This window comes from Apostichopus japonicus, chromosome 14, assembly GCF_037975245.1.
Source record: "Apostichopus japonicus isolate 1M-3 chromosome 14, ASM3797524v1, whole genome shotgun sequence".
NCBI classification, from domain to species: Eukaryota; Metazoa; Echinodermata; class Holothuroidea; order Aspidochirotida; family Stichopodidae; genus Apostichopus; species Apostichopus japonicus.
This window is the reverse complement of record NC_092574.1, coordinates 27,169,183-27,194,760: the sequence shown is the minus strand read 5'-3', so window position 1 is coordinate 27,194,760 and position 25,578 is coordinate 27,169,183. Positions and strand designations below refer to the sequence as shown.

At 39.3% G+C, this 25,578-nt stretch overlaps 2 protein-coding genes across 6 annotated transcripts in view; one reads left to right on the top strand and one right to left on the bottom strand.

The window, feature by feature from the left end:
* The window catches only part of LOC139980105 (uncharacterized), a 56,364-nt gene extending 54,014 nt beyond the window's left edge, over positions 1-2,350 (top strand). The window contains exon 53 of the mRNA XM_071991482.1: positions 37-2,350. Coding sequence (XP_071847583.1) covers positions 37-203 — 167 coding nt within the window. The 3' untranslated portion in view covers positions 204-2,350. The remainder of the gene's footprint in view (positions 1-36) is intronic.
* LOC139980110 (medium-chain acyl-CoA ligase ACSF2, mitochondrial-like) lies at positions 383-23,747 on the bottom strand. 5 transcript variants are annotated; one of them, XM_071991498.1, is made up of 14 exons: positions 23,516-23,747; positions 13,871-14,060; positions 12,904-13,086; positions 11,508-11,626; positions 9,993-10,158; positions 9,151-9,246; positions 8,218-8,366; positions 7,941-8,032; positions 7,125-7,198; positions 6,451-6,555; positions 6,028-6,179; positions 5,357-5,498; positions 4,729-4,839; positions 383-4,317 (listed from the first exon to the last, which is right to left on the bottom strand). In XM_071991498.1, exons 1-14 carry the CDS (start codon positions 23,617-23,619, stop codon positions 4,198-4,200), a joined length of 1,803 nt encoding a protein of 600 aa, XP_071847599.1. In that variant the 5' UTR covers positions 23,620-23,747; the 3' UTR covers positions 383-4,197. The 5 variants fall into 5 exon arrangements, with proteins under 5 accessions (XP_071847599.1, XP_071847597.1, XP_071847602.1 ...); XM_071991496.1 differs by lacking the exon at positions 7,125-7,198 and adding an exon at positions 7,761-7,834 and having other exon boundaries at positions 23,516-23,746; XM_071991501.1 differs by lacking the exons at positions 7,125-7,198; positions 23,516-23,747 and adding exons at positions 7,761-7,834; positions 22,733-23,475.
* Between the last annotated feature and the right edge of the window lie 1,831 nt (positions 23,748-25,578).

Here is a 25,578-nt window from a genome sequence, read left to right as displayed (position 1 = left end):
TATACAGTATATGTCTCTTTTCTCTTTGTGCTTTAGTACCCTGTGAGCGTGGTTCATTTTGGAAGGATCAATCCTGTTTCTTCTGCCCAGCTGGTTCTTACCAACCAGATGTGGGAACAACATTCTGTATTGAATGTCCCCAGAGTACAACCAGCCATATTGGTGCTATTACTCGTGAGGAGTGCACCATTACGGATATATAAGTGAAAGTATTGCTATTATTCTTCTTCTTTTAATTTTGGTTTGCGGTTTTGTCTTTCCTTTTATCAGTTTATCAAGAACCTATATCAAGTTGTTAATCTGCAAAAGGAATCTTTTAGCTTGTAATGTTTATACTTCCTAATAATACTTCCAAAGTGTTTTTGTTTTTGTTGTTTCGTTGTTTTAATGCATAGCATAGGTATTAACGTTTTATTTTCGTTTAAACAAGTAGATATCTCACATTTTAAGTAGAAGATATTTCGTCGTGGTATTCATGTAACTGAATTCTTCTCATGTGATATAATGAAATATCGGCGTGCTAATGTTAGACAGTTCAGCATTACTTTGGTTTGATGTGAAATGCAAGGGTATAACATGATCATGGGCTCATGAAGTTCACCCTGTTGCTTCTAGGACACTGTATTTGCTGTATGTTGATATTGTTTACCACATAACAAAACATACTTTGTTTTAAATTTATTCAGACTTGACGCCGTCTATTCGCAATCTGTAATAATTGAAATTGAGGTTTGGTCTTACCATGCGTATATCTCTTTAATTACTTAACAATTGTGCTATACTGGAGTGCTGACATGCACCAGGCTAGCAATAGATATAAAAACAAGTTGTGTTGCATTGGTGCTCATTTATTAACATTTGTATAACATAATGTGTTCATTACTTTCAAGCAGTATTTTGTATTTTATAAATTTATTACGGGAGACATAACAATTAAACAAACCAAGATGCTTTAAAAAACAAATGTACCTGTCGTCACTTATTGCAAATAAATTTTGTTTTATCTGGAATGAACGGATTTCTACTGATGTATCAATTCGAATATTGTTAAAATTTGACCATAGGTTACTGAACGTCGAGACTTTTGGTCCCGCCAGGTACCACGCTTTGCATCTATAAGCCATTCCATTGTCCTATACCACTTATTCCCTTTATTAAGTTTTGTAGACACACACCGAACATGAAAAGATTGTATGTCTAGTCCAGAAGTATTGACCTTGGGGCCCAAAACATTGAGGCTGTTGACCTTGGGTTATTGACCTTGGGCTGATCATTTTGGACCCGTAGGTATTTGCCTAACCTTCCTCCTTTGCATTATACGGCACTGTATTTGGAATAGGTCTCCTGTCTGCCACAAACATAGCTTATTCACCACTAGTTACGGCTTAAGCTTTTCTGTAACCGACTTCATAGATCTAGCTTCTCTTGTAAATGACATTACCAGACGTTTTGCCCTTTAGATAGGGTGGGATGAATCGGTAAAAAACGATTGTGTCCTCTATAAACGGCAGAGATAGAATGAGGATAAATCCTCTGGGTTTACTAAACTACACTTCGGAATGTCACCATTTTTCCAAGCTTTGCAAGTAATATTATCCGGGCCTTCAACGAGGGGTATAGGCGTCATAAAACAGAAAATGACGATAGTTTCGATCCGGTTGGACAGATGTTTGCCCACTGTATCATTAACATATAACTTTTCATTTGGATGGGGTCGTAAATAAATGTTCCTTTTTTTCAGAAAAACGGATAAACTTTCCTTTCCCTTTCAAAATCATTGCAAATGACATCCATCGATTAAAACTTCTGAGATCACAGAGAATATTTGCGTTGTGATAAGATTAATTACATAACAGCTAAACGCTCAACAGCCCTGGCAACGTTAATATTTATAGCACAGTTCAATACTACTGACAGATAAACCTAATATGTAAGTCGTAGTATATCTTGGCTTATGTTCGTAATCTTTCATATCTAGCAAACTTTATAAAGAAAACTTGAACCAAGGGTACTCAATTTAGAATATGTGCACCTTTTCTTATATAGCAAAAAAATACTTGGCCTATTTGCAATATGGGACCTTTTCGCTAGTTTATTGTTTAACGGGGACGCCTTTCATACGTCTCGTAATTACCAACGGGAGACAATTCATGCGCTTTGAGAGTGTTAAACATTATCTCCAATCTTCCTAGAGTTAAATCCTACATGTGTTGTTTATGCTTTGAGCCACTCTTCGTGAAGAGTTGAAGTCACTCCCCGCCTGGTATGCGTCACTACATTCCTTGAGAGAGACAATTCACTCTTTGAGAGTATTAAAGATTATATCCTATCTTCCTATAAGAGAGTGAAATCCTTCATGTGTTCTTTTGCTTGGAGCCACTCTTCTTGAAGAGTTGAAGTCGCTCCTCGCCTGGTATGCGTCACTAAATTCATAAAGAGAGACAATTCACTCTTTGAGAGTGTTTACGATTATCTTCATTCTTTCTATAAAAGGGAAATCCTACATAATGTATCTTCATTTTGCTTGGAGCCACTCTTCGTGAAGTGTTGACGTCGCTCTTCGCCTGATATGCTTCTCATAATTTTTAAAGAGAGACAATTTACCATTTGAGAGTGTTCTAGATTATCTACAATCTTCCTTTAAGAGTGAAATCCTACATAATTTATCTTACTTTTTACTTGGAGCCACTCTTCGTGAAGTGTTGACGTCGCTCTTCGCCTCATATGCTTCTCATAATTTTTAAAGAGAGACAATTTACCATTTGAGAGTGTTCAAGATTATCTACAATCTTCCTTTAAGAGTGAAATCCTACATAATTTATCTTACTTTTTACATGGAGCCACTCTTCGTGAAGAGTTGACGTCACTCTTCGCCTGATATGTGTCTCTTAATTTCTAAAGATATACAATTCACCCTTTGAGAGTGTTCATGATTATTTTCACTCTACCTATAAGGGTGAAATCCTACATATTTTTTTTAAATTTTGCTTGGAGCCACTCTTCGTAAAGAGTTGAAGTCACTCCTTATAACAAACGACAGAAAAAAAATTGTTTCCTCCTTTGATTGTGCCAATCAATTTCAGTTGCTTGCTTTAAGGCTTTACAGATTAAAACTTGAACTTAAATTTGACGTGGTCAGTGAAGTTTCTATTTTTGCAGATATGTATTACCCAACAAGGTCTGCGAATTATGGAGTCATGGTATAAGTTACCACCATATGTGCAATATACGGTAATCTATCAAAAACGGTGGCAGCTTTCAATTCTGAGTCGACCAAACTAGAACAAATTCTACCAAATACATTGCTACATTTACATGTTTATAAAGCATGCTTGATTTAAAGTCAGCGGTGGCACAAAACCTAAAAACTTCTGGTTAAAACGATTGCTGGAGACTGCATAAAATAAAGGGTGTCATGGGCGTCCTTTTCCTCAATTTTCAAACGCATAAAGCGTGACGTTGCGAATTGGTATCCTCCTAGGTCACGGAAAATTTGCCAAAAAATCTGTGCTTATGGTTCTCTCTCAAGTACAGATATGCTTTAAACTGATTTCAGTCTATAAAAATCTAAAGTAAATACGGATCTAAATTAAACATCAAGTAGAAAACAGAATGAAAAAACGTACAATATACAAAGAATGATACGATACGGAGAGAATTGCACATTGCATACATTACAATTCTAATATGTCATATCTAATATCTGTGTTAATATATTCAGAATACACACAAAAACTCCACCATATAAGCTGATTTCCATTCCTACCACAACCCTCCCCACCCCTCCTTCAAGACGGTTTATTTATAAAAGATGACTTCGAGAAGCCCAATAAGCCCTTGCTACTTAAAGGGATAACGTTAAAATCTCTGACTTGAGGAATGTAGATCTTAAACCACAAAAAAAAATGATTTAAAGGTCTACTAGGGGACTAGAACTTAATTGTACAAATACTAAGCATAAATTAAGAGTGTTTACGAATAGTTCCGTGGCCACGTCAATCGACAAGACACACGGTTGATTGATGAATTTCTATAATGAACTTCCACGTTACAATATGAATTTAGTTATCTCAGCCAAAAACAGTTTTAAATAATTACTCATAATACTATTCTTATTTCAGATCTTAGAAAGAAAGCGTTCTTCCACATCCACGAGAGTTTGAGCACCGGAATTCCCTTTAATCTCACTGCCTTGCACTACAGACCAAGCTTCTTTGCCATGTCCTTCTGCAGTTGGAACTTTTGAACCTTTAATGTTACAGTCATTGGGTACGAATCTACAAATTCGACATAACGAGGTATCTTGTAGTGAGTTATCTGTGTTGAAGGAGAGATAATTATCAAGCTATGCATATAATGAAGACATGCAACATGAAGAACGAAAGGCAAGACAACCGCTGACTGATGCGTATGATAAGACAGTATGAGTGGACTTTAGTACGTGACATTTAAGACCTCTTCCCACCCCCTTCTTCACCCATTCCCCACCTCATACAATGTCATAACCTATCAAGAAATGGTTGGCTACGGTGGAAGTCCGGTACTAATATTACTCAGGAAATGATTATGTAAAAGAACAATAGATGTGCTTCGTACGAACATGAAAGCAAGGAGGTGGTATGTACCTGTCGGAACAATAGAATACATCCATTTAAATCTAGTTAGATTAAAGTAACTTCTTTTCAGTATAAATTTGCAGTTAATCCATTAAATATGGCCAGTTATTACCTTTCCCGTGCAATATTCTTTAATCTCATCTGCAGTAGCTGTTTTTCCTTCTTTAAGCTTAATGCACGCACACAGCTCTTCACCCATTACGTCGTCGGGTACTCCAATCACCTACAGGGTTCAATATGCCACAGTCAAAGACAGTTATTAATTAATCATAAATATACATAAAATAATCAATATTCATACAGACATCTTTCACAACCAAGTACTGCTCGTGTCGATAGTCAAATAGACGCAGTTAACAGTTTTATCAATGGAAAGGGTCGTTGTTTGTTAATGTACTGACCATCAATACCTTCACTTCGAGTGAACCCCATGCAATGATTCATAGAGAAACATCTGTACAGTTTACGACTTAAAATAGTTACGAAAATTACCGCATCGAATGGGTACGGATGAAATCAATTTAGGAGGTAAAAATTGTAACCAACTACGGATAGATTGTATACCTAGCGTTGATAAAAGAATGCCAAACTACAATATCTTAGAATTTCACGCAAATCAATACCCCCTCCCTCATTTTCAATTTAAAAATAGCACTTCGTGTCTCTGTACCCCGCCCCCGCCCCTCCCCACCCCAACCCAGCTGATCTTATAAGTTCGTCAATTACATTATCAATAATACCTGAGCATCTTCAATTTTCTCATGTTCATAGAGGAACTGTTCGATTTCTGCCGGGAAAATGTTAGTTCCACCTCGTATTACCATATCCTTTAACCTTCCAACAATGGTACAGCGTCCCTCAGACGACATACTCGCCAAATCACTAATATTTGAAGCAATTGTAAAGTTTTTGAGTTTTAAAATATTTTTTCAAACATATATGATGAAAACTAATGAATGAATATCACTTTAGGCTAAACAGAACTGGCTAAACATGTGTAACAGCACGTCCCTTTACAATGATACTAAGAGGCTACCGTTCGAACATGAGTATCAACATGTTCCTTTACAGTGATACTAAGAGGCAACCATTGAAACATGTGTAACAGCATGTCCCTTTACAGTGATACTCAGAGGCAACTATTCAAACATGCTGAACAACATTTCCATTTACAGTGGCACAAGAAGCAACCATTCAAACCAATAGTACCATGGGTTAAACATGAGAAGTCCTTCATTAAAATGATATCACTGTTACAGGTCTAACATGACAGGTCCTTCATTGAAATGATATTACTGTTACAGGTCAAACATGGGAGGTCGTTTGAAATGATATTACTGTTACAGTTTAAAAATTGGCTAAAGTTAAATATATTTGTATCCGATAACTGTTTATTACTGTTATATCTTACCCTGTGTGGAACCATTTTTCTTCGTCAATCGCTTCCCTTGTTTTTTCTGGGTCATTCCAATAGCCTCTCATAACGTTGTACCCTCGAACACAGAGCTCCCCGGTTGTATCCACTGGAGAAATCTTGTTTGTCTTTGGATCTATTATTTTAAGCTGAAGTTCAGATAGTCAGTATAGATTTATGGATTGGTATTCGACGAGCTCCATTTAAGTCTGTTTTCGCAGGTCGCGCCGCCGTACGGTTGCTATATACTAACATGAATATGGTACTTTTCGTTTGAATTGCAAACACGACGAAAACACGACGTGGGCTTTTGAACGAACGACAATTTCGCTATCCCGCCTTAAGCCCCCAACACAAAATCCTTCACTTATCTATCAATTGAAAATGCAAAAAGAAGAAAAATATGAAGAGATACACTACCTCAATATGTTCAAAAGGTCTTCCACCAGCACCACTGTTCTCCATGTCACCATCTACCAAGATCGTTAAAACCCCAAGACTACACTCCGTCATGCCAAACCCAGGCTAGTGAAACAGTAGAAAACATTCTAGTATAAACATGTAACTAAGATTACAATCCTAGAATATATCATATGTAACATGCGACCTATCGTGGCGTGTCTGATGAGACGTCCAAACCAGTTAATTAAACCAATACATGTATGAATACAACTGATAATCACAGGAGAGTGTATAACGGTATAATGCCGCAAACAAGGTCAAGGTCCGAAGACTCTTCGGCATACAGTGTGAGAGGATGGGTTCGAATTCAGCTTCAGACTTGGAGTATATAAGGGTTCTCAACAGTCTGCCGCGAGGCAAATCCGGACTGATAAAGCTTTCAATCCGGCCCGAGAAAAAAAGTCGGACCACAATCTACTTATCGGGTAAACATACGTTTATGGCATTATGCTTAAACATCATATTCAACCCTGATCATTGCTCCAACTAGGCGTGGTGAGAGTTTGGTTCTCTCAGGCAATTTTCTCCAACGAATGTTTGATTTTACTGTTGCAGGTCATACATGATATTAATTGACAAGCCTTGCTTTGGGTTACCTATCACAGAGATGATAGATACATCGAGATCCTTACCAGTATACGGACATTGAGCTGCTCTTTAAACTCTTTCATTGTCTCAACAGGACAAGTAGCCCCTCCCATTATGCCTATCACAGAGATGATACATCGAGATCCTTACTAGTATACGGACATTGAGCTGCTGTTTAAACTCTTTCATTGTCTCAACAGGACAAGTAGCCCCACCCATTATGCCTATCACAGAGATGATACATCGAGATCCTTACCAGTAAACGGACATTGAGCTGCTCTTTAAACTCTTTCATTGTCTCAACAGGACAAGTAGCCCCTCCCATTATGCCTATCACAGAGATGATACATCGAGATCCTTACTAGTATACGGACATTGAGCTGCTGTTTAAACTCTTTCATTGTCTCAACAGGACAAGTAGCCCCTCCCATTATGCCTATCACAGAGATGATACATCGAGATCCTTACTAGTATACGGACATTGAGCTGCTCTTTAAACTCTTTCATTGTCTCAACAGGACAAGTAGCCCCTCCCATTATGCCTATCACAGAGATGATACATCGAGATCATTACTAGTATACGGACATTGAGCTGCTGTTTAAACTCTTTCATTGTATCAACAGGACAAGTAGCCCCTCCCATTATGCCTATCACAGAGATGATACATCGAGATCCTTACCAGTAAACGGACATTGAGCTGCTCTTTAAACTCTTTCATTGTCTCAACAGGACAAGTAGCCCCTCCCATTATGCCTATCACAGAGATGATACATCGAGATCCTTACCAGTAAACGGATATTGAGCTGCTCTTTAAACTCTTTCATTGTCTCAACAGGACAAGTAGCCCCTCCCATTATACCCGTCTGCATGCTACTCATGTCATAATTTTGACGTTCGGGATGGTTCAGTAGAGCAATGTAAATTGTGGGTGTCCCAATTATAGATGTACATCTGTACAGGAACAAGACGGTTATGGAAAGAAATAAACAAACATCGTTCAAAGAAGATATCGAAGTCAAGGTAATGTGCCGGGGTGGGCTAAAATAACATCATTATGGTTGAACAGAATTGTTGTATTCTCTAGCTTACTGTCACGAACTAATTTCTTATTCTGTAAATCGAATTTGCAAAATTACCTTTCATTTTGAATAGCTTCCAATGTAGCACTTGGTTCAAATGATGGCGATGGTAGAACACAAGTTGATCCATGTGTTACCACTGAGAGGCTACCACCTATCATACCAGCACAGTGATAAAGGGGAATGGGTAAACACATTGTAGACTCCTGGAAGATAACAATGATAAACTTATTATAACCTTGACTTACAAACCAATTAACCCACTTCGAATCACATCCAAACAGTACCACCGGATTAACGTTCGGGTCTTGAAAGTGTGAATATACCATAAAATAGCCACAGGGTGCATGGGAGCAATAAATTTAATGGGACATGTGGGGTCAAGCGTAATACTATTCTTTTGGTATATATCATTAAGTTTATTGTGATAAGTAGAACAGCCAAAATTACAACAATCATTATGGGATATCAAGCAGTTCCGCTACAAAATTTGAATGCTTGTTTTCTACGTTCACTGAGATGTACATTTTGTAATGGAGTTTAGGTATAAGAAAAATTTGCACCACGATGTTGCTCCGATAACTCAGTCAACAGATTGACTTGACCTTGAAATGTTTGTTTTCGTAGAAACGATAATTTATGTTTCATTTTGAAACCGCCTCAACCAAAGCCGCATGGATAACAGATCACCAATGTTTCGGTACCACACTGAGAAGACCTGTATATGTAATCGTCTGGGTTTACTGTGTTGGCAAATGAGCCAAGTCTGAATCACTAACTCATCAATAACAATTATCCTGTACAACTTCCTTCAAGAAATAGTATAAATAACGGGGAGGTTAATTAAGAAGTCTCATGCCCAACATTTCCGAGCCGCTAGTCCCTCAGCTTCCACGGCGAATGATGACCCACACCTCCCATCGTCTTGCAAGAAATCTTAGAAATCAATTTAAAACTGGTCTCTATGTGTAAGAAGTGATTAAGAATTACCTGCTGGTCTAAATGGTGACGGAAACCGACAAATCGGGCATTATTCAGAATTCCGTGGTGGCTAAGAACAGTAGCTTTAGGAAATCCGGTTGTCCCCTGAAAAGAAAAGATATGTTTGGCATTAATTCCTTGTAACAAAATAATAGAGCCCAATTTACGATTGCGTGAAATCATCGTTGTTAATTCGAGATAACTTCAGAACTGTGCAAATCGTTACTGATGGGCAGGTTTTTGAAATATCTGTTCAATTGATAAACAATAACATTTATCCATGTTAGAGGAATTATACTGAAAACAAAACAAGAGTCCTCATTAACATGAAAACCATGACAATTTTATTAACAGAAAAAGGAATTTCTGCCTAAAACGGATTTGAGTCCTTTGAAACTTTTTGTCCGACTGGGACATCCTACCTTAAGCGAGATCAATAATTCTTATTACTGTATTTTTCTTCCTCAGATAAAATACTCAAAACCCGCATAACATAGGACCTGTATTCGGCTATCCGCCAAGTTTCGTTCAAAAACAACCTAGAAAATGACAACAGCCGGTACATAAGTAATCCTCTGGAACTCTAAGCCGAATTATACCCCTGCAAACTTCGTGCACTCATTTTCGCTGTCACTTAATGTGGCGTATAGTATGGCTGTGTTATGAATATTTCTGAAATGTGATGAGGAGCTCACTTTAATTTCTCATGCATATTTGAAACTGTATATGTGAGAGAAAATGCATTTCCATGAACAAGTGATTTCATTTACCGTCTCATTTAACCTTCACATATCCATAGCATTTGTTATGGATATTTGCTAGCGTGGATGTGGACACTTAGATACACTCACTGAAGTAAACTGTATATTAATTGGATCGTCAAATTGAAGTAAATCAGAAATCTTCTGAACTTGTTGTTTTCTTTCTTCTGTTTCCATTTCCATGACGTCATTATAGGTAAACGTCCCGGGGGTTTTCTCGTCACCCATCAAAATAACCGTTTTGAGATTCGGTAACCTGTAGAGTTAAATGACGTGATTGTGTTACTAATGTATGTGTGCATGATTGGGTTTAGTCAATCGCAAGTGTTAGGAAGCCAACAGAAGCTCATTTGAAAATCCTATCCATATAATGATCGTGGAAAGAACACCTGCTTAAATCAGGTGTAAGGGAATAGAGGATGGAGGGGAGGCTTGTGTAAGGGAATTGGGGATGGAGGGGAAGGCAGATGTAAGGGAATAAAGGATGGATGAGGCAGGTGTAAGGGAATACGGGATGGAAGGGAGGCAGGTGTAGGGGGATAGGGGATGGAGGGGAGGCAGGTGTAGGGGAATAGAGGATGGAGGGGGAGGCATGTGTAAGGGAATACGGGATGGAGGGGGAGGCAGGTGTAAGGGGATAGGGGATGGAGGGGGAGGCAAGTGTAAAGGGAATAGGGGATGGAGGGGGAGGCAGGTGTAAGGGGATAGGGGATGGAGGGGGAGGCAGGTGTAAGGGAATAGAGGATGAAGGGGGAGGCAGGTGTAAGGGGATAGGGGATGGAAGGGGAGGCAGGTGTAGGGGAATAGAGAATGGAGGGGCGGCAGGTGTAGGGGAATAGGGGATGGGGGAAGGCAGGTGTAAGGGGATAGAGGATGGATGGGGAGGCAGGTGTAAAGAAATGGAGGATGGAGGGCGAGGAAGGTATGAGGGAATACAGGATTGAGGGGAGGCAGGTGTAAGGGAATAGAAAATGGAGGGGGGCAGGTGTAAGGGAATAGAAAATGGATGGGGGCAGGTGTAAGGGAATAGAGGATGGAGGGGGGCAGGTGTAAGGGAATGGAGGATGGATGGGGGCAGGTGTAAGGGAATAGAGGGTGGAGGGGGCAGGTGTAAGGGAATAGAGGATGGAGGGGGGCAGGTGTAAGGGAATATGGATGGAGTGGAAAGAGTGGTGATTGCTTCCCGGCTGAACATGGATTACTGATCCATCGTATGAAAAGGATAACAGTAATTATAATCAGTTTGATTTCTTAGATTTGTGGAACTCTTTATTTACCCTTCCTCTCCTCGTTCATCATATTTTTCGGTTCCTTCTTTGTGAGACCCTTTTTAGCTATTCCCTATAAAACTGTTTTCCTATTTAATTTATTGTTAAAAGTTAAAACTATACAAATCAAACTAAACTGCTTTAGAGTGTTGAAATATCATACCTATTGAACTGGTTATTTTCTCCTCCGACCATGTATGGTAAACGACCCTGACTGCTGGAAATATTGATGACGAGCTTATTCAAATTTGTCGAGGGAGCATTTGACCTTAATATTCTTAGAATAGCCTATTGTTGCTGTTTTACATAATGTGTAATTTGTATTGATTCTCCATACCTGCTGCTTCGTAGGTTCCCTGGGGTTGAATCCCTGAGTTCAGGGCAAAGTTCTTGGAGCATTCCATAGTAATCTTGTGTTTTGAAATGTCTAGCAGAGATGATTGCCTTCATTCCAACCTAAAATACAAAAACATTCAACTGATAAGCCTTCTCATGCTTAGAATGTCTCGATTGTTGCGTTTTTATTTGTTTTGTTTTTTAAGGTAAAATAACAAGCTACAGTAACTTGATTTAGTTTACTTCAAAATACTTGACAAAGTTAAACGATAAAATTTTACCAATTGGTTTACTTATTTTAAATCCTAATTCAAGCTTCGACTCACTCCGCAATTTCTAATGCATGATATAACGTTTGAATGTGTCTTGAGATCTAATGTAAGGAAGTTTACTAGCTACATTATTTGGAAGGTTTATCGTCGGATGTGTTTATGTAAGGATCTGACTATCTTGTTCTTGCGTCTGGATAAATAGTCGGTAAACTTTTTTCTATGTGTTTTTTTTCTTTTCTTTCAAGTTAATAATTGATAGGTTGGTGCATATAATCCACAACATAACCTGAATGTTCCTCCAATTAACTTTACCTGCGATTCAGTAGAAATGGCGATTAATGCCAATTTTTGTGTATGTGCTTCGACAGTTTACTGTCGCTGTTATGCTCTGTTTAACTGATAAAGCTCCATTAATTGTTTGCACCACCTGACCCACAGACGTTAAGTTTCCTTTATTGCACATTATAGCATTTTGTTATGAGTTACACCGTCCCTATAAAGCCATGCTATTTCCTCACATACCCTCAATTAACTCCCTTCCCAAAGCAGGGTGGTTGTATTGCTCCATGATGAAAGTAAAAGGTCTATGTCGGTATGTGATGGTGATAACAATTTAGCTTCACCCTATTAACAAGTCCTATCTGAATTCCTTTACACGGAGAGACTCTAACCAGGAATACATCACCTTCTGCAGCCTATATTATATCGCACGGTCATCCGGGGATGTTTTCATAACACAATGTCAAATCGCAGCGAATGGAGGGCAAACAACAAGCTAGTACTTATTCCCACATATTTCACGTTAACTTGCATAAAATTGTATCTAAATACTGCGCATCAGTCATTCAATTATTTGTATTTCATTGATATATACAATTTCAACTATAACGTGTGGTTTGATTTTCGTTTAAGAATAACATTTTGCCAAGAATGAAGGAAATGACTATCTTCCCGAAAACCTTTCGGACCATTTTGTGTACACACTCGTACAAATGCCCTTCATACTACCCACTGGTTCACTCCAGTCACGTGACATAATGCAAACTTAATAGGATGTGACGTGTGTGGGACGAAAAAAAAGTACAGACCTCCCTGTAATCGTCGTAGAAACAGACGTAAACAAACCTTTTGCAAGGCATAATCGAGTTCCAGAGTACGGTAAGCTGGGTTTACGTTCACCAATATTGCTCCAATACGAGCTGTGGCATATTGTGTGACGATCCATTCCCGGGAATTTGGCCCCCAGATACCTACACGGTCCCCTACCCCAACACCAACCGCAACGAGTCCAGCAGCGAAGCGATCAACCTGTTAGTGAAATTTGAGAAATCTGTATGCAAGTGCATCAAGTCTTTTTCTTTGTTGGGGAAACAACATGATTGGTGTAGCAAGTGGTGTTATTAAATTATTATTATATCGAGTAAATCAAATAAAGCACCGCTTGCTTCGATCAGGACAAGTATGGTTATTAACGTGCTTTATGCAATCTCTGGCTAAAATCTCTGTTGCTTACTCGTTTTACATGACATTAGCAGTTTTGGACCCATGAAAAAGTACTCTTGCTTGACCTTTCGTGGTAAATGAACCTTGTCAAGATTGTCTTATTGAGACTAGGTCAATGTTTGGAGACCACTTATAAACCTCTGTAAATGTTGGATCGTATGCATTGAAAATCTTGTCTACTAGAGACCACGTAACCTCGTTGATCACTCAGCACCAAAATACAGATTGAAAAATATCCGTAAACAGCTCAAAAATGTCATCACCAGAACACAACATTCAAATTCTTATTGCAAGAGCACTGTCTTCTCAGTTTAACCACTGTGTAACATTATCCGTGGTCAGAGACCGTTGGGAGCTTTCGGTTTAAAAAAGTGTTGACTTCATTACCAGATCGGCGAATTACATACCGGGCATTTTATGGTCTAACAATGACAATGCACTTTCTTCATTTGTTCCTGAACTAAATGTATAAAAGAAAGGAAGACGAAAGGCAATACATTGATGGACAGAAAGGTGAGTGGGAGGGGGGGTGGGGGTGGAGTGGTGGTTGATACACCTGAACAGTTTTCGGAAACTAAATATTACCGACCTCATCCTTCAGTTGTCGGTATGTCTGTCGTTCGCCATTGTTTCCGTAAATGAAGGCATTTTTGTCGGGATGTTTATCTGTCATTTCGTCGAGGATCTGTCCGATGGTAGACCCTTGAAGGGGAATATTACTACAACCATGGGAGTAACTCGTGGTTAATTTTACATCTTTGGTATCGTGTTGAAGTGGTCTGTAAGATGGGAAAACATGAGAAACAACCTTAATTACTCGAATGAACCATCGCATATGAAAAAGCAGTAATTACAACCTTAATTACTCGAATGAACCATCGCATGTGAAAAAGCAGTAATTACTCAAATGAACCATCGCATGTGAAAAAACAGTAGGACCTCCAGCCAGAAGATCAGAAAGGACATAAAAGTTCAGTGGGGAAATAAAGATGAAGTAAGGAAGAACATTTTGGATATTAGAATTGTTTATTTGTTTTCCTTTTATCACCACCACCGTCGTCGTCCTCATCATCAACCCTTACACAACTGAGATGATTTACCCCTCGCCACCCCACAAAACGCATCCCGTATGCAACTGAGAATATTGACCCCTCTCTTCACAACCATGCCGACACTCTTCTCTATAAAATAGTTTCAATTCCTGCTACTCCTTGTCACTTTCGGTGAACATGCACTGAAGAAGAGCTAGTTTTGCTCGAAAGCTCTGCAACAACCAAACATTGGCGGCAATCACTTACCTAATTTAATTATTGTATCTCACTCGAGATCCAGCCTTTCCCTAATGCAGCATAGTTGTTTAACAGTTTTTCCGTTATTCCTATATATATATATATAAATATATATATATTTATATATATATATTTATATATATATATATATATTTATATATATATATATATATTTATATATATATATATATATATATTTATATATACATATATATATATTCTGTTCTGGATTTTCCAACTCATTACCGCATATAAAGCGGGAGGCCCGGGTTCGAATCCCGGTGTAGGCTGGAAGTTTTTTTCACTGTTCTGGATTTTCAAAGTCACTACGTTTTCAATTATATGAATATATATATATATATATATATATATATATATATATATATATATATATATATATATATATATATATATATATATATGTATGTTTAGTTTGTTGGCAAGGGCCAGTTTGTAACTGTGGATAAGGGATGGTGTTTGGCCTGAAAATGCTTCAGCAGCAGTGCCGGGGGGGGGGGGTTGCTTGAGAGGGCTCAGTCACCTGAAAGAAAAAAAGTGATGGGAATAAAGATATGTGTAGTCCCTTAAATATTTGCCATTTGCCCAAAAACGTGGAAGAATCTATAATTACGCATAATGATTTGCCATGTCAACAAACAACAAGCTCAGCATCTGGGTGAACGACGTATTGCGAGAGAATTCATTAATGCTGTTAACAGACGAGAGCGTTACTTCGGAAACGTAAAAAATATGAAATGTCCATTTTTGTGACTGAATATCTTCCCAAAATTTCAAACAAAAACATTACATATTTCTCGGGTTGAAAAATCGCGTTGCCATTTTGCCTGAGATGAATGCAACGGTTTGAATAAGTCAAATGTCCTACTAGGAATTAAATGGTATTTGTTTGTTTTCTATATCTTTAATTGACATCAATGCACATACTAATGCGTCAACCTTTTTGAATATCAGTTCAGCCTTCCACCCCCACACACAAACACACATTTTGTCCGTTCCGCTGCGCCCTCCATCCCCACACACATACAAACACAAAAACACATTTTGTCCGTTCCGCTGCGCGCTCCACCCCCCCCCCCACACACACACAAACACACATTTTGTCAGTTCCGCTGCGCCCCCCACCCCACACCCACACACACAAAAAAACACATTTTGTCCGACCCGTTGCGCCCTCCATCCCCACACACACACAAACACAAAAACACATTTTGTCCGTTCAGCTGCGCCCTCCACCCCCCCTCCCCCCCACAAACACACATTTTGTCCGTTCCGCTGCGCCTGCGCGGCAGACGGGCAATGGTGATATTGCAGGGTTTGCAAAACAGCTTTCACAAAAGAGAGTTTTTTTCGCTGATATTCGCTTACCATTAGATGAGTGGATCAACAGAATATATCAATGGTCTAAGTGCGTGCAGGTTTGAACCGCATCGGATTTATCAGGTTTTGAATTTATTCAATTTTATCCTAAGGTTAGAATTGAACCCTTAAATTGTTAATCTATAGTAGACTCAGTGGCGGCGGAACCGGGGGGGCTTGGGGGCTCAGCCCCCCCCCAATGAAAAAGTTGAGGGGCAAATGCATGATAAGCCCCCCAATATTTACCAAGGCTCCGAAACGTGCATCTGCCCATTTTTCAATGCATACTTGTCGATCTGTCCGATGCACACGTATACTATATAGGTGTAATAATTTCAGTAAATGCTGGGGGGGACCCTCGGCCCGTCCCCTGGCTATAGACCACATTGTCACCCAAACCGCGTCTTCACGCCCCGTGAAAAGTGGAAGCAGTGAGTGTGAGTACCGGTAGGAGCAACACAACTTCGTCTTAGGACAATGACTTGCCTCATTGCAGCCAGTTCTCCAACATCCCCTTACTCAGTGGCGGAGCGTCCATACAGTCCTGACGGACTCAAATGGACTGCTGGCGCCCTTTGCAGCTTTTCACTACTTTTTACTTATTCGCGATTATTGACTATTTTATTGCGCTCTCATCTACCTATTGACATTTGTCATATTCTGTTGGTGTAATTTTCCGACAAAATGGCGACGACACCTATTTATTCTCCGTTTATCTGCAAATTAGCAAGGCCCGGAAAGGGTCATTTCCTGCAATCTATAGAGTATCTTTACTCAAAAATTTTCTGTACGCTCCGCGCCAACCTGTGGTGGCGCTCCGCTTAGATAGTGTTGAAAGCGCCCTACAGACCATTCTTGCCCCCCCCCCGACCAATACCCCTAGCTCCGCCACTGCCCTTACTACACTCAAAACGTCTTTGCGAGTACACTACGAGTAATAGCTACTCTCTTAAAACACCATCGAATATACAAATTACAATGTTTTTACAGACTTTCTCGTTCAATCTAAGAAATTGCAGGCTTGAGACCCATATTTTAGGGCTAGGTATTCGCAGCATAAAACACTCGGGAAGTGCCGTTTCCGGCCATCTGGGGGTTTGAAAAAACCCAAAATTTTCTTGTACGCTCCGCGCCAACCGATGGTGGCGCTCCGCTTAGATAGTCTCCACACATTAGCCCCCCCCCCCCCCCAATAATTTTCCGTTCCGCCGCGCCTGATTAGACTTACTCGCGCTCCTGTTTAGTCGTGATCATAATTACATACTTGAGAAAGATTAGAACATATGAGGCTAATATATGTTGTCAAACATCGATCGTTTGATGAACTGATACTTAAACGTTTCCGAAAGGGAGGAGAAGGGGGTATTTATTCGGACGAATAGTACACATCAGGGAGGTTTATCGGCTTCTGTTAATGCCACATTCATTATTCATAAATTTCCTTTGCTTCCGTTTTTTCTCAATGATCTGTTTAATTATTTATTTGTCTCAACATTATTTGTTAGCCTAACCAGGGTGAAGTAGACCACAACCCACACTTGTTCAATTTATGAAAGGGCTTCAAACACAGAAGTACGTAAAAATAATTGATTAGGTGGCTAATATTGGAGTTTCCATTCAGTTACACATTAGTAATTTCAACATCATTCAAACAAACCGCTGTTTAACTTACTTTCATGGGGGAAATGTAAAGCGCACATAACACTTATTATTGGTTTCGATGAAATCGTAACCTTTGCAGTCATGCAGGCTGATGAATGGGTGTATGTTTGTGTGTGGGGGGTGTGTGTGTGAGCACCTCGTCCATAATGTCAGGACCGGTGCTGGCAAACACACCTTAATTAAAGGGCAGGACATTTTAAAAAGACAGGACCAAAAACCCGGTCCTCAAATTTTCTTTTACTCATAGCCATCGTCATGCTGCCATCTTAAATTTCTTCTCTCAAACTTTGAAGGTGGTCCTTTCTTTGCATATATATGCATATGTATGTGTTTTCTACATGGTAAATTGAAAACACACATTGACTTTGACAAGCAACTTGAAATAATGCTGCCCTCGGTCTCCAAAATAAAACACACCTCTTCCATAACACAGATATCAGAGTCTATTATCTACAACATGGAGACCAGAGTAAATACTACAGGACTAACATTGTACTAAAGAACAGGACCAGCAACTAATGATCATTAAATATTTATAGAAGATAAAGACAATTAAATAAGGCATCAATATGCGAACAACTGTCAAATCAGACTTTTTTCAAACTATGAAATGACTAAGGTAGATTGGCATTTAGGTCTACAAGTGAAAGTAATTTGATATACCAATGTGCCAAATACTTAACGGACACTGGATATACAAACATCATTAATTAAATAAGGGTAATGGATTGCCAAGCATTTTAAGACGAATATGGTATTAAATATAAACGGTGAGTTTGCTTCAAACCAATATTTTTTATTTGCATCTAGTCATGTGAAATGGTTTGTTTTTTTTTGCGACTATATTTCCTATAGTTACAGAATAATATCTACATTCAAAATGAATGTGACCGTATGACCTTTTAACTTGGAAAAGTGTTTTCCCAATGCTTGGGTATAAAGTGAGAATGCCTTATGAATAATGTTATATTATTCATAAATAAGAATATGAAAACAATAAAAACAGGTGGCTTTCTTAATATTATGCCAATTTCAATGTATTGTTAAAATAATTGTTTAAGAAGCATATCATCACGAGAATAAGAATACGTGAACTTTATGTTAAGGATTGCTTTCCTAAAATATTTTAAACACAACTAACAGAACTAACCTTATAAAACTACTTTTATTTCATTTTAGACAGGTTTTTTTTGTTCTTCAATCAATGAATTCAACTTAAACAACAATCTTAGAAATCACCAAATGTGTGCTCATGATGAAGCCGTTGTCAGATGTATCGGTCCTTCCTTTAAGTAAGCTAGGGAACCTAATGTCAATAATGAGACAAAAATCTAACTTATTTATAAATCAGAACAGTGCTTGTTTGAAATTCGAAGACAAAGAGCTAAATGACCCATTTTAAGTAACTCCAATAACTATAATGTACCTGCAATTTGAGTATTTTCATTTTACAGTCTATTAACATGAGTTCGTTTGGGATATTTTCAACCCGATTTTGTAGAAAAAGAACGAATTACATTGACATACAACGCAGCGATTAAAAAAACTAGAAAACATCATTTCTGACAGTTTTCTGTTTCGCAGAATGAAAGAAAGTTATATCCGTTTTCTCATTCCACTCTTTTGTGAAGCTGTCGATTTTAATCAACTGGATTTTTTGTAAATCTGAAGAACAGTTTCTACATGTGTGAGCAAAAGAAACTGTTGCCGTGAAAGTTCTGTCATATAATCTTTTATTAATTTATCTGAAAAAGATTATCGCCTTCGGAAAAAAGATGCGATAAATTTCGTTTGCAAACCAATCTCTAGGCATTTTTGAACATCAATTATTGGATCATGAAGAAGGGCCTTAACATAACTAGAAGAGAGTTGCGATTTGGTTTTCTTTGGTTATAACATGGCCTTAGTTGGGAGCCACAAACGAAATTATAATCAAATACAACTATAAATGTCACTGTTTGCTTCAATTATCAGCGACTCGTTTTATTGTTAAAGTATTTCAATTAATGTGATAAAACATGAAACAGCGAATCCAAATGAAAACCAAATTTTGCTCACCATATAGCTGCATTCTGATTCAATATCAAGTCTTCCTTTCAGTAGCCTAAGGGTTCAATGCTAAGCTTAAGATATACGATTGAATAAATTCAATACCTGATAAATCCAATGCGGTACACACCTGCACGCACTTAGACCATTGATATATTCCGTTGATCCACTCATCTAATGGGAAGCCTTTTGTGAAAGCTGTTTGGCAAACCCTGCAGTATCAATGTTGCCCGTCTGCCCCCAAGCCCATACGGAACGGACAAAATGTGTGTTTGTGTGTGGGGTTTTGGGGGGGTGGAGGGCGCAGAGGAATGGACAAAATGTGTGTGTGGGGGGTGGAGGGCTGAACTGATATTCAAAAAGGTTGACGCATTAGTATGTGCATTGATGTCAATAGATAGAGAAACAAACAAATACCATTTAATGTCTAGGGTGACATTTGACTAAATTCTACCCGTTGCATTCATCTCAGGCAAAATGGCAACGCGATTTTTCAACCCGAGAAATATGTAATGTTTTTGTTTGAAGTTTTGGGAAGATATTCAGTCACAAACATGGACATTTCATATTCATATACGCTCTCGTCTGTAAACAGCTATAATGAATTCTCTCGCAATACGTCGTTCACCCAGATGCTGAGCATGTTGTTTGTGGACATGGAAAATCATTATGTGTAATTATAGATTCTTCCACGTTTTAGGGCACATGCCAAATATTAAAGGGACTACATACATCATTATCCTCATCACTTTTTCCTTGTGATACGTGGCGGAGGTTAATCACTGAGCATGTCGGATAGACGAGACTCAACTTACTACTACGCAAAATCATCTACTTCAGCATTCTGGCGGGTATAAACTACCGTAGTACTTCTTGAGCAACGAAGGTACGTTGGGTTGGTGTTGTTATATCTAACTTCAGCTCCGTCAATAGAGTTCTTGTAAACAAACCCCTCGACTGCTGTAGATTGAGTTTTATGCCGTTCCAGAGGGAAAGGTTGGTCATGAGCGTTAGTATTACTCTAAAATATAAATAAACTATTCTTTTGCATCACTGTTGGAACCGTTGACTGCCTAAGTCAAGCGATATCGGTTCTCTTACAATACGAAGTTTTTCTGTCTATCTGCCTTTTTTAGAATAGTGTTCAGTAAAACTGTGAATTGCGAATTCATAAATGCCTAAACCAACTTTCTGTATACTGGACCAGTCTCGAATGCGATTCGAGACTGGTCGAGTGTATAGAGAGGAGAATTGCTTCAGGATCGAAATGTTAGACAAACACTGGTTTGTTGCCGTGGCAATCATGAAGTCATAATTAAAAGAAATGAAGACATGGTGTAACGTTGCCATGAGTATATGCAAATATGTTTATGGGCAAAGGAATGCTCCAAATTGCAAAAGAATACTGTACAGTATATATAGCCTACTTGCAATTGGTTACAGCAGTAGTACTGTATATGTTTTCACACACACCGAGTCCCAATACACACTGTACGTACATATCAACTTTGAGTGGCCACCGCTGCGAAGCAAGTATCCGCTCTTACTGCACAGACTCCTCAACAGCACAAAAAAAGGTCAATGTCAGCAAGCTTATCGAGGTACTTCAACGAAGAACCGAAGCGTAAAGCGTCCAATGTTGACACTAACAGAAGAAACCTTGTCGCTAAGCCTAACAATAACGTTAGCACTACTACTACTAGCAGTAACGACATGGCCTAGGGACTAGGCCTAGCGATCTTTCAGACTCGCAATAACACTGCGGTTACTACAAGTACAAACCTGTCGAACAATTTTTCAGTGTTTGAATTGATTAAACTACAAAAATTTAAGATCAAACGACACTGCTTCATTCGTATTTTTTCACTCTTAATGTTCGTCGGAAGAAAATGCTGTTTTACAAGAGGTGACTATTACGTCATTCAGGAAAAAGATCAAGGGAGGCATAAGGAGAATTAAATACAGATCAGCAAAAATTAGCGAAAAAATGCCGTTTTCTAACATTTGTGAGGGTCATTTATGAATGGGGCTATCGCCTCGGTCCGCTCAGCCTCCTCGATGACGTCATCATCGGTCTCAAATCAAATTTAAGACCGGTTCCCCTAGTATTTATCCCCTAAATAACAACACGCGCAGTAGGCTACTATACATAGTTGAAAAACAGTACTTTATGCGTTCTTCAACTTGTGCTGTTGTATACACTGTAGTATTGACTACTGGGACAGTGTCTATAACATTGTTGTTACACCTCGTTTGATAAGTTGAGGTCAGATTCTATGTGCGCGAGTCTTCAATTCCTTTAGCACATATATGACTCACGTATATGACTCGTTTGTAACCATATTCTGCTGTAACTTCGTACTCACCTACTGCACACCTACTTTTTAATGGTACGTTCATACACAATGACATATGGACATAATCCTGTATAACTTCGAAACAAAGCATATGATTCCTGAACCATAATAACAGCATATGGAAAAGTTTAGGCTATAAAAGAGCACTTGCTCTACAAAGCCACACAGACTAAAATCCGCCGATGTTATGAGTCACCGGTATGAATATGCATATTGATAGGCGGACTGTTTCATTACCGGCAAGGGGATTGTATTTGTTTCTAAATGAATTGATGCTAAAATAATTATAGCAGTGAATGTAAACGAACACTGAGACATGACGTTGTGTTTATACATTTATTTGTCTGCACACATTTTAATCGAACTTGAGAAAATAACATTTGTTACAAATCAATTGGTTGTAAAAGCAATATAAAGAGTTACCCACTTACAGTGGTATCATCCAAACAAACAACCAGTGAGAGTCCTAACAATAGCTTTAGCCTACGTACATACGAGTGTTAACCTAACTGTACGAAACCATATGCATTAATACATACAGCACGGTAGGCCTGTACGTTCGCTACAAACGTTTACGTGGGCAATTTATATATTTATCTATATTCATCCTATTTCAAAGGAAACTATGAAATAGGATTCTCAACTTGTTAATTTATGTTTATTGCAATGTCGTCATCTTATTTCATTGCATATTACTTAACAAATCTCGAAATTCACCTCAGAAATCACAATACGATTGTCGGACGAAGCATCAGTGAGAATGTTGTTGATACACAAGCTGATTCGTGACGTAGCTCATGAATAAATAATGAGGCGTTATAAAGAGGTTTTCGAAGAAAAATTTCTAACGGAAACTTTCATTTGATGGAAAAAAGACATACAGTGAACATTAACCAATCAGAAATAGGCTTATATAATATGAAAGAACAGAATTTGAAGTTAGTTGCGCAAGTTTAGCCATGCAGTTTGATCAAACGGTCTGAGAATTCGAGTAGTTTGAAGTTAGCGTCCTTGTAAAATAAACGAATATGCAAGCACATAAATCCGACTGGACTAAAAATTTAAACTTTTTTAATCGGAAAACGACATACAGTAAAGTTCAGATTAATGATGATTGGTTAAAAGATTATGAAAGAGAAATGTTTAAACTACTGTAATTTGTTTTAGCCAATATCAGTAAATGATATCGGTACATTGATTTTTTTCAAAAGATCGCGATACGGTCGTTTTGGAAGGTATAAAACACACACTTAAGGCCCGAGGTCGACTATGCACGGATCAAATGATCGCCACCTTTCCATATGACCACTCATATCACAGAACACTACTTACGACAATTTGCATAGTAAACCAGGAGAATCGTTGTCCCTAATACCACATTTTGACCCTATTACAATAACAAATTGGTTACTTTTCCAAGTATTCCAACACATACAGTTATCAATGTAGCCTACGTTTCTATTAGGCAAGCCTACATTGACACGAACGTTAAGTACTCACGATACTTTATAGAAAGATCTTTTGATTGATATATAGTTGAATCGAGTGACAGCCACCGTGAAGGGACGACGCCAATCCCCTCTCAAGAACACCGAAGCATACATCGCAAACAGCGCGACAGAAGCTGTAACGTTTCCTTTCTGCAGCTACAACAATATTGGATCCGTAACAATGATTAGAGTTCCTAGTACAACATAGCACCTGCCCCTGGAAATTAGAACTGCTACACATTACGTCCGACCTGCCAGATACGGAAGCGTAGAAGGGACAACACGTTCACAACATTCACAGTTCGTAAAACTGTAACAAAAATGCGAGTTATATTTCTTTTTATACATTTCACCGGCTTCCTAAGACGGTAACTGATGAAAATTACGTTTCTGCAAACTTGATACCATTTTGAAGAACGTGAAAATTCTCAAAATTATGGCTAGAAGGGATTTACTATCTGTTCAAAACTGTTAAAGTCTGCCAAATAGAACGTTTGCTGGGTTAGTAAATTTCGTCAGAATGGTCATTTGAAACGGTTACTGTTTATACACACACGCACACAATTAAAACAGTAATTTTCGTATTTTGACCGCTTTTTTTTTTGTATACGTCAATGCCAAGTTTCTTCCACACTTCCATCAATATAGTTGACCGATAAATATCAAGTTCAGAACTTTTGGCTTCCATACAAAGGTCGTCGCACCAGGGAGCTGATATTCCAAAACTTACTGGTTTGGATATTTACGAGTGACGAGCTTACCTGTCTCCTCACAACCTTAGCACCTCATTCTACCGTGCCTATAAAGTCCTGGTAAAATAATAACACTGTGCGCCCTCTATGACCGAACCCCCCCCCCCCTCGGTCACTCCTCACTACTCATGAGACCACTCCTTAAAAGTGGCCTCACGGTCACCGAAATAGGGGTGGCCAGAATCCTCTGGCCACCCCCAAGGACTCCCGTCGACTAAACTTCTCAAAGGTGAGCCCTTAACAAAAGGCACTGATGCCTTCCTAGCAGGGAGAGTGTAATCCTCCCCGCCGCAGCGGGTAAGGGAGGGGGGAACTCTCCTGAGCCCTGCAGGCGAAACTACCCCTTTTTCCTAACAAGGAGCCTCATCCTGTAAAGGCCCAACACTTGCTAACCCTAAGACAACTTAGGTGAGTACGCATATGAAAAACACAGGGTACAAAGTTACCCTCACCGATAGACCTGGCCGGTGAATCTTAGTAGTTGTTGGCTCTGTCTATCTGGTGTTGTGCTCGGAGTCGTGAGCCTAGTCGAACCACTGCTCCCCCGTCCGGCTGTGTCCCACCCCCTCGGGGGAGGGAGGCGGGAATGGAGACAGGTAAGCTCGTCACTCGTAAATATCCAAACCAGTAAGTTTTGGAATATTTACTTCGCTCCTCGCTTACCTGTCTCCTCACAACCTTAGCACCGAGTGGCACTGCCCGATGGTGGGAGGCCCGAGGGGCGGGACCAAGTACCAACCGGACCTCGCATCACCGCGCTACCGAAAGCTGCCTCGGCGTGTAGAATGTCAGGTAAGTAACAGACGACGAACGTAGTTTGTGTTTTCCACGCTGCCACCTTGAGGATGTCCTGTATCGGGATACCGGCAGAGAGAGCTGTGGAAGCCGAGGCCCCACTGATGTTGTGATCTCTTGGCCGGGTATCCCCCCCTCGTGAACGGGCGGATCATCTCTACTAGCCATCGGGATAGGGTATCCTTGGCGGCTGCTGTTTAAGGTGGTTGTGGCAGGATGAAAAGGGAGGTTGTTTGTCTCAACTTCTCTGTCCTGTACCACTTCAGTGCCCTGACTGGGCACCATCGCTTGTCCTCAGCCACTGATGAAAGGGTTTTGATTTCCGGAAAGAAAATGTCCCCGGGCAAGAAAGTCAAGGCCCGGTTCTTGGCAGTAAGGGATGGGTCTGGAACCGTCCTCGCCCCATGGCCCTCGAATCTGATGTGGTTCTGTTTGGTTGTTAGGGCTTGGAGGTAACTCCTTCACGCTGACGCTACCGCAATGACGAAGAGTGTTTTCTTTGTAAGAGCAGCCAGGGGAGCATTCC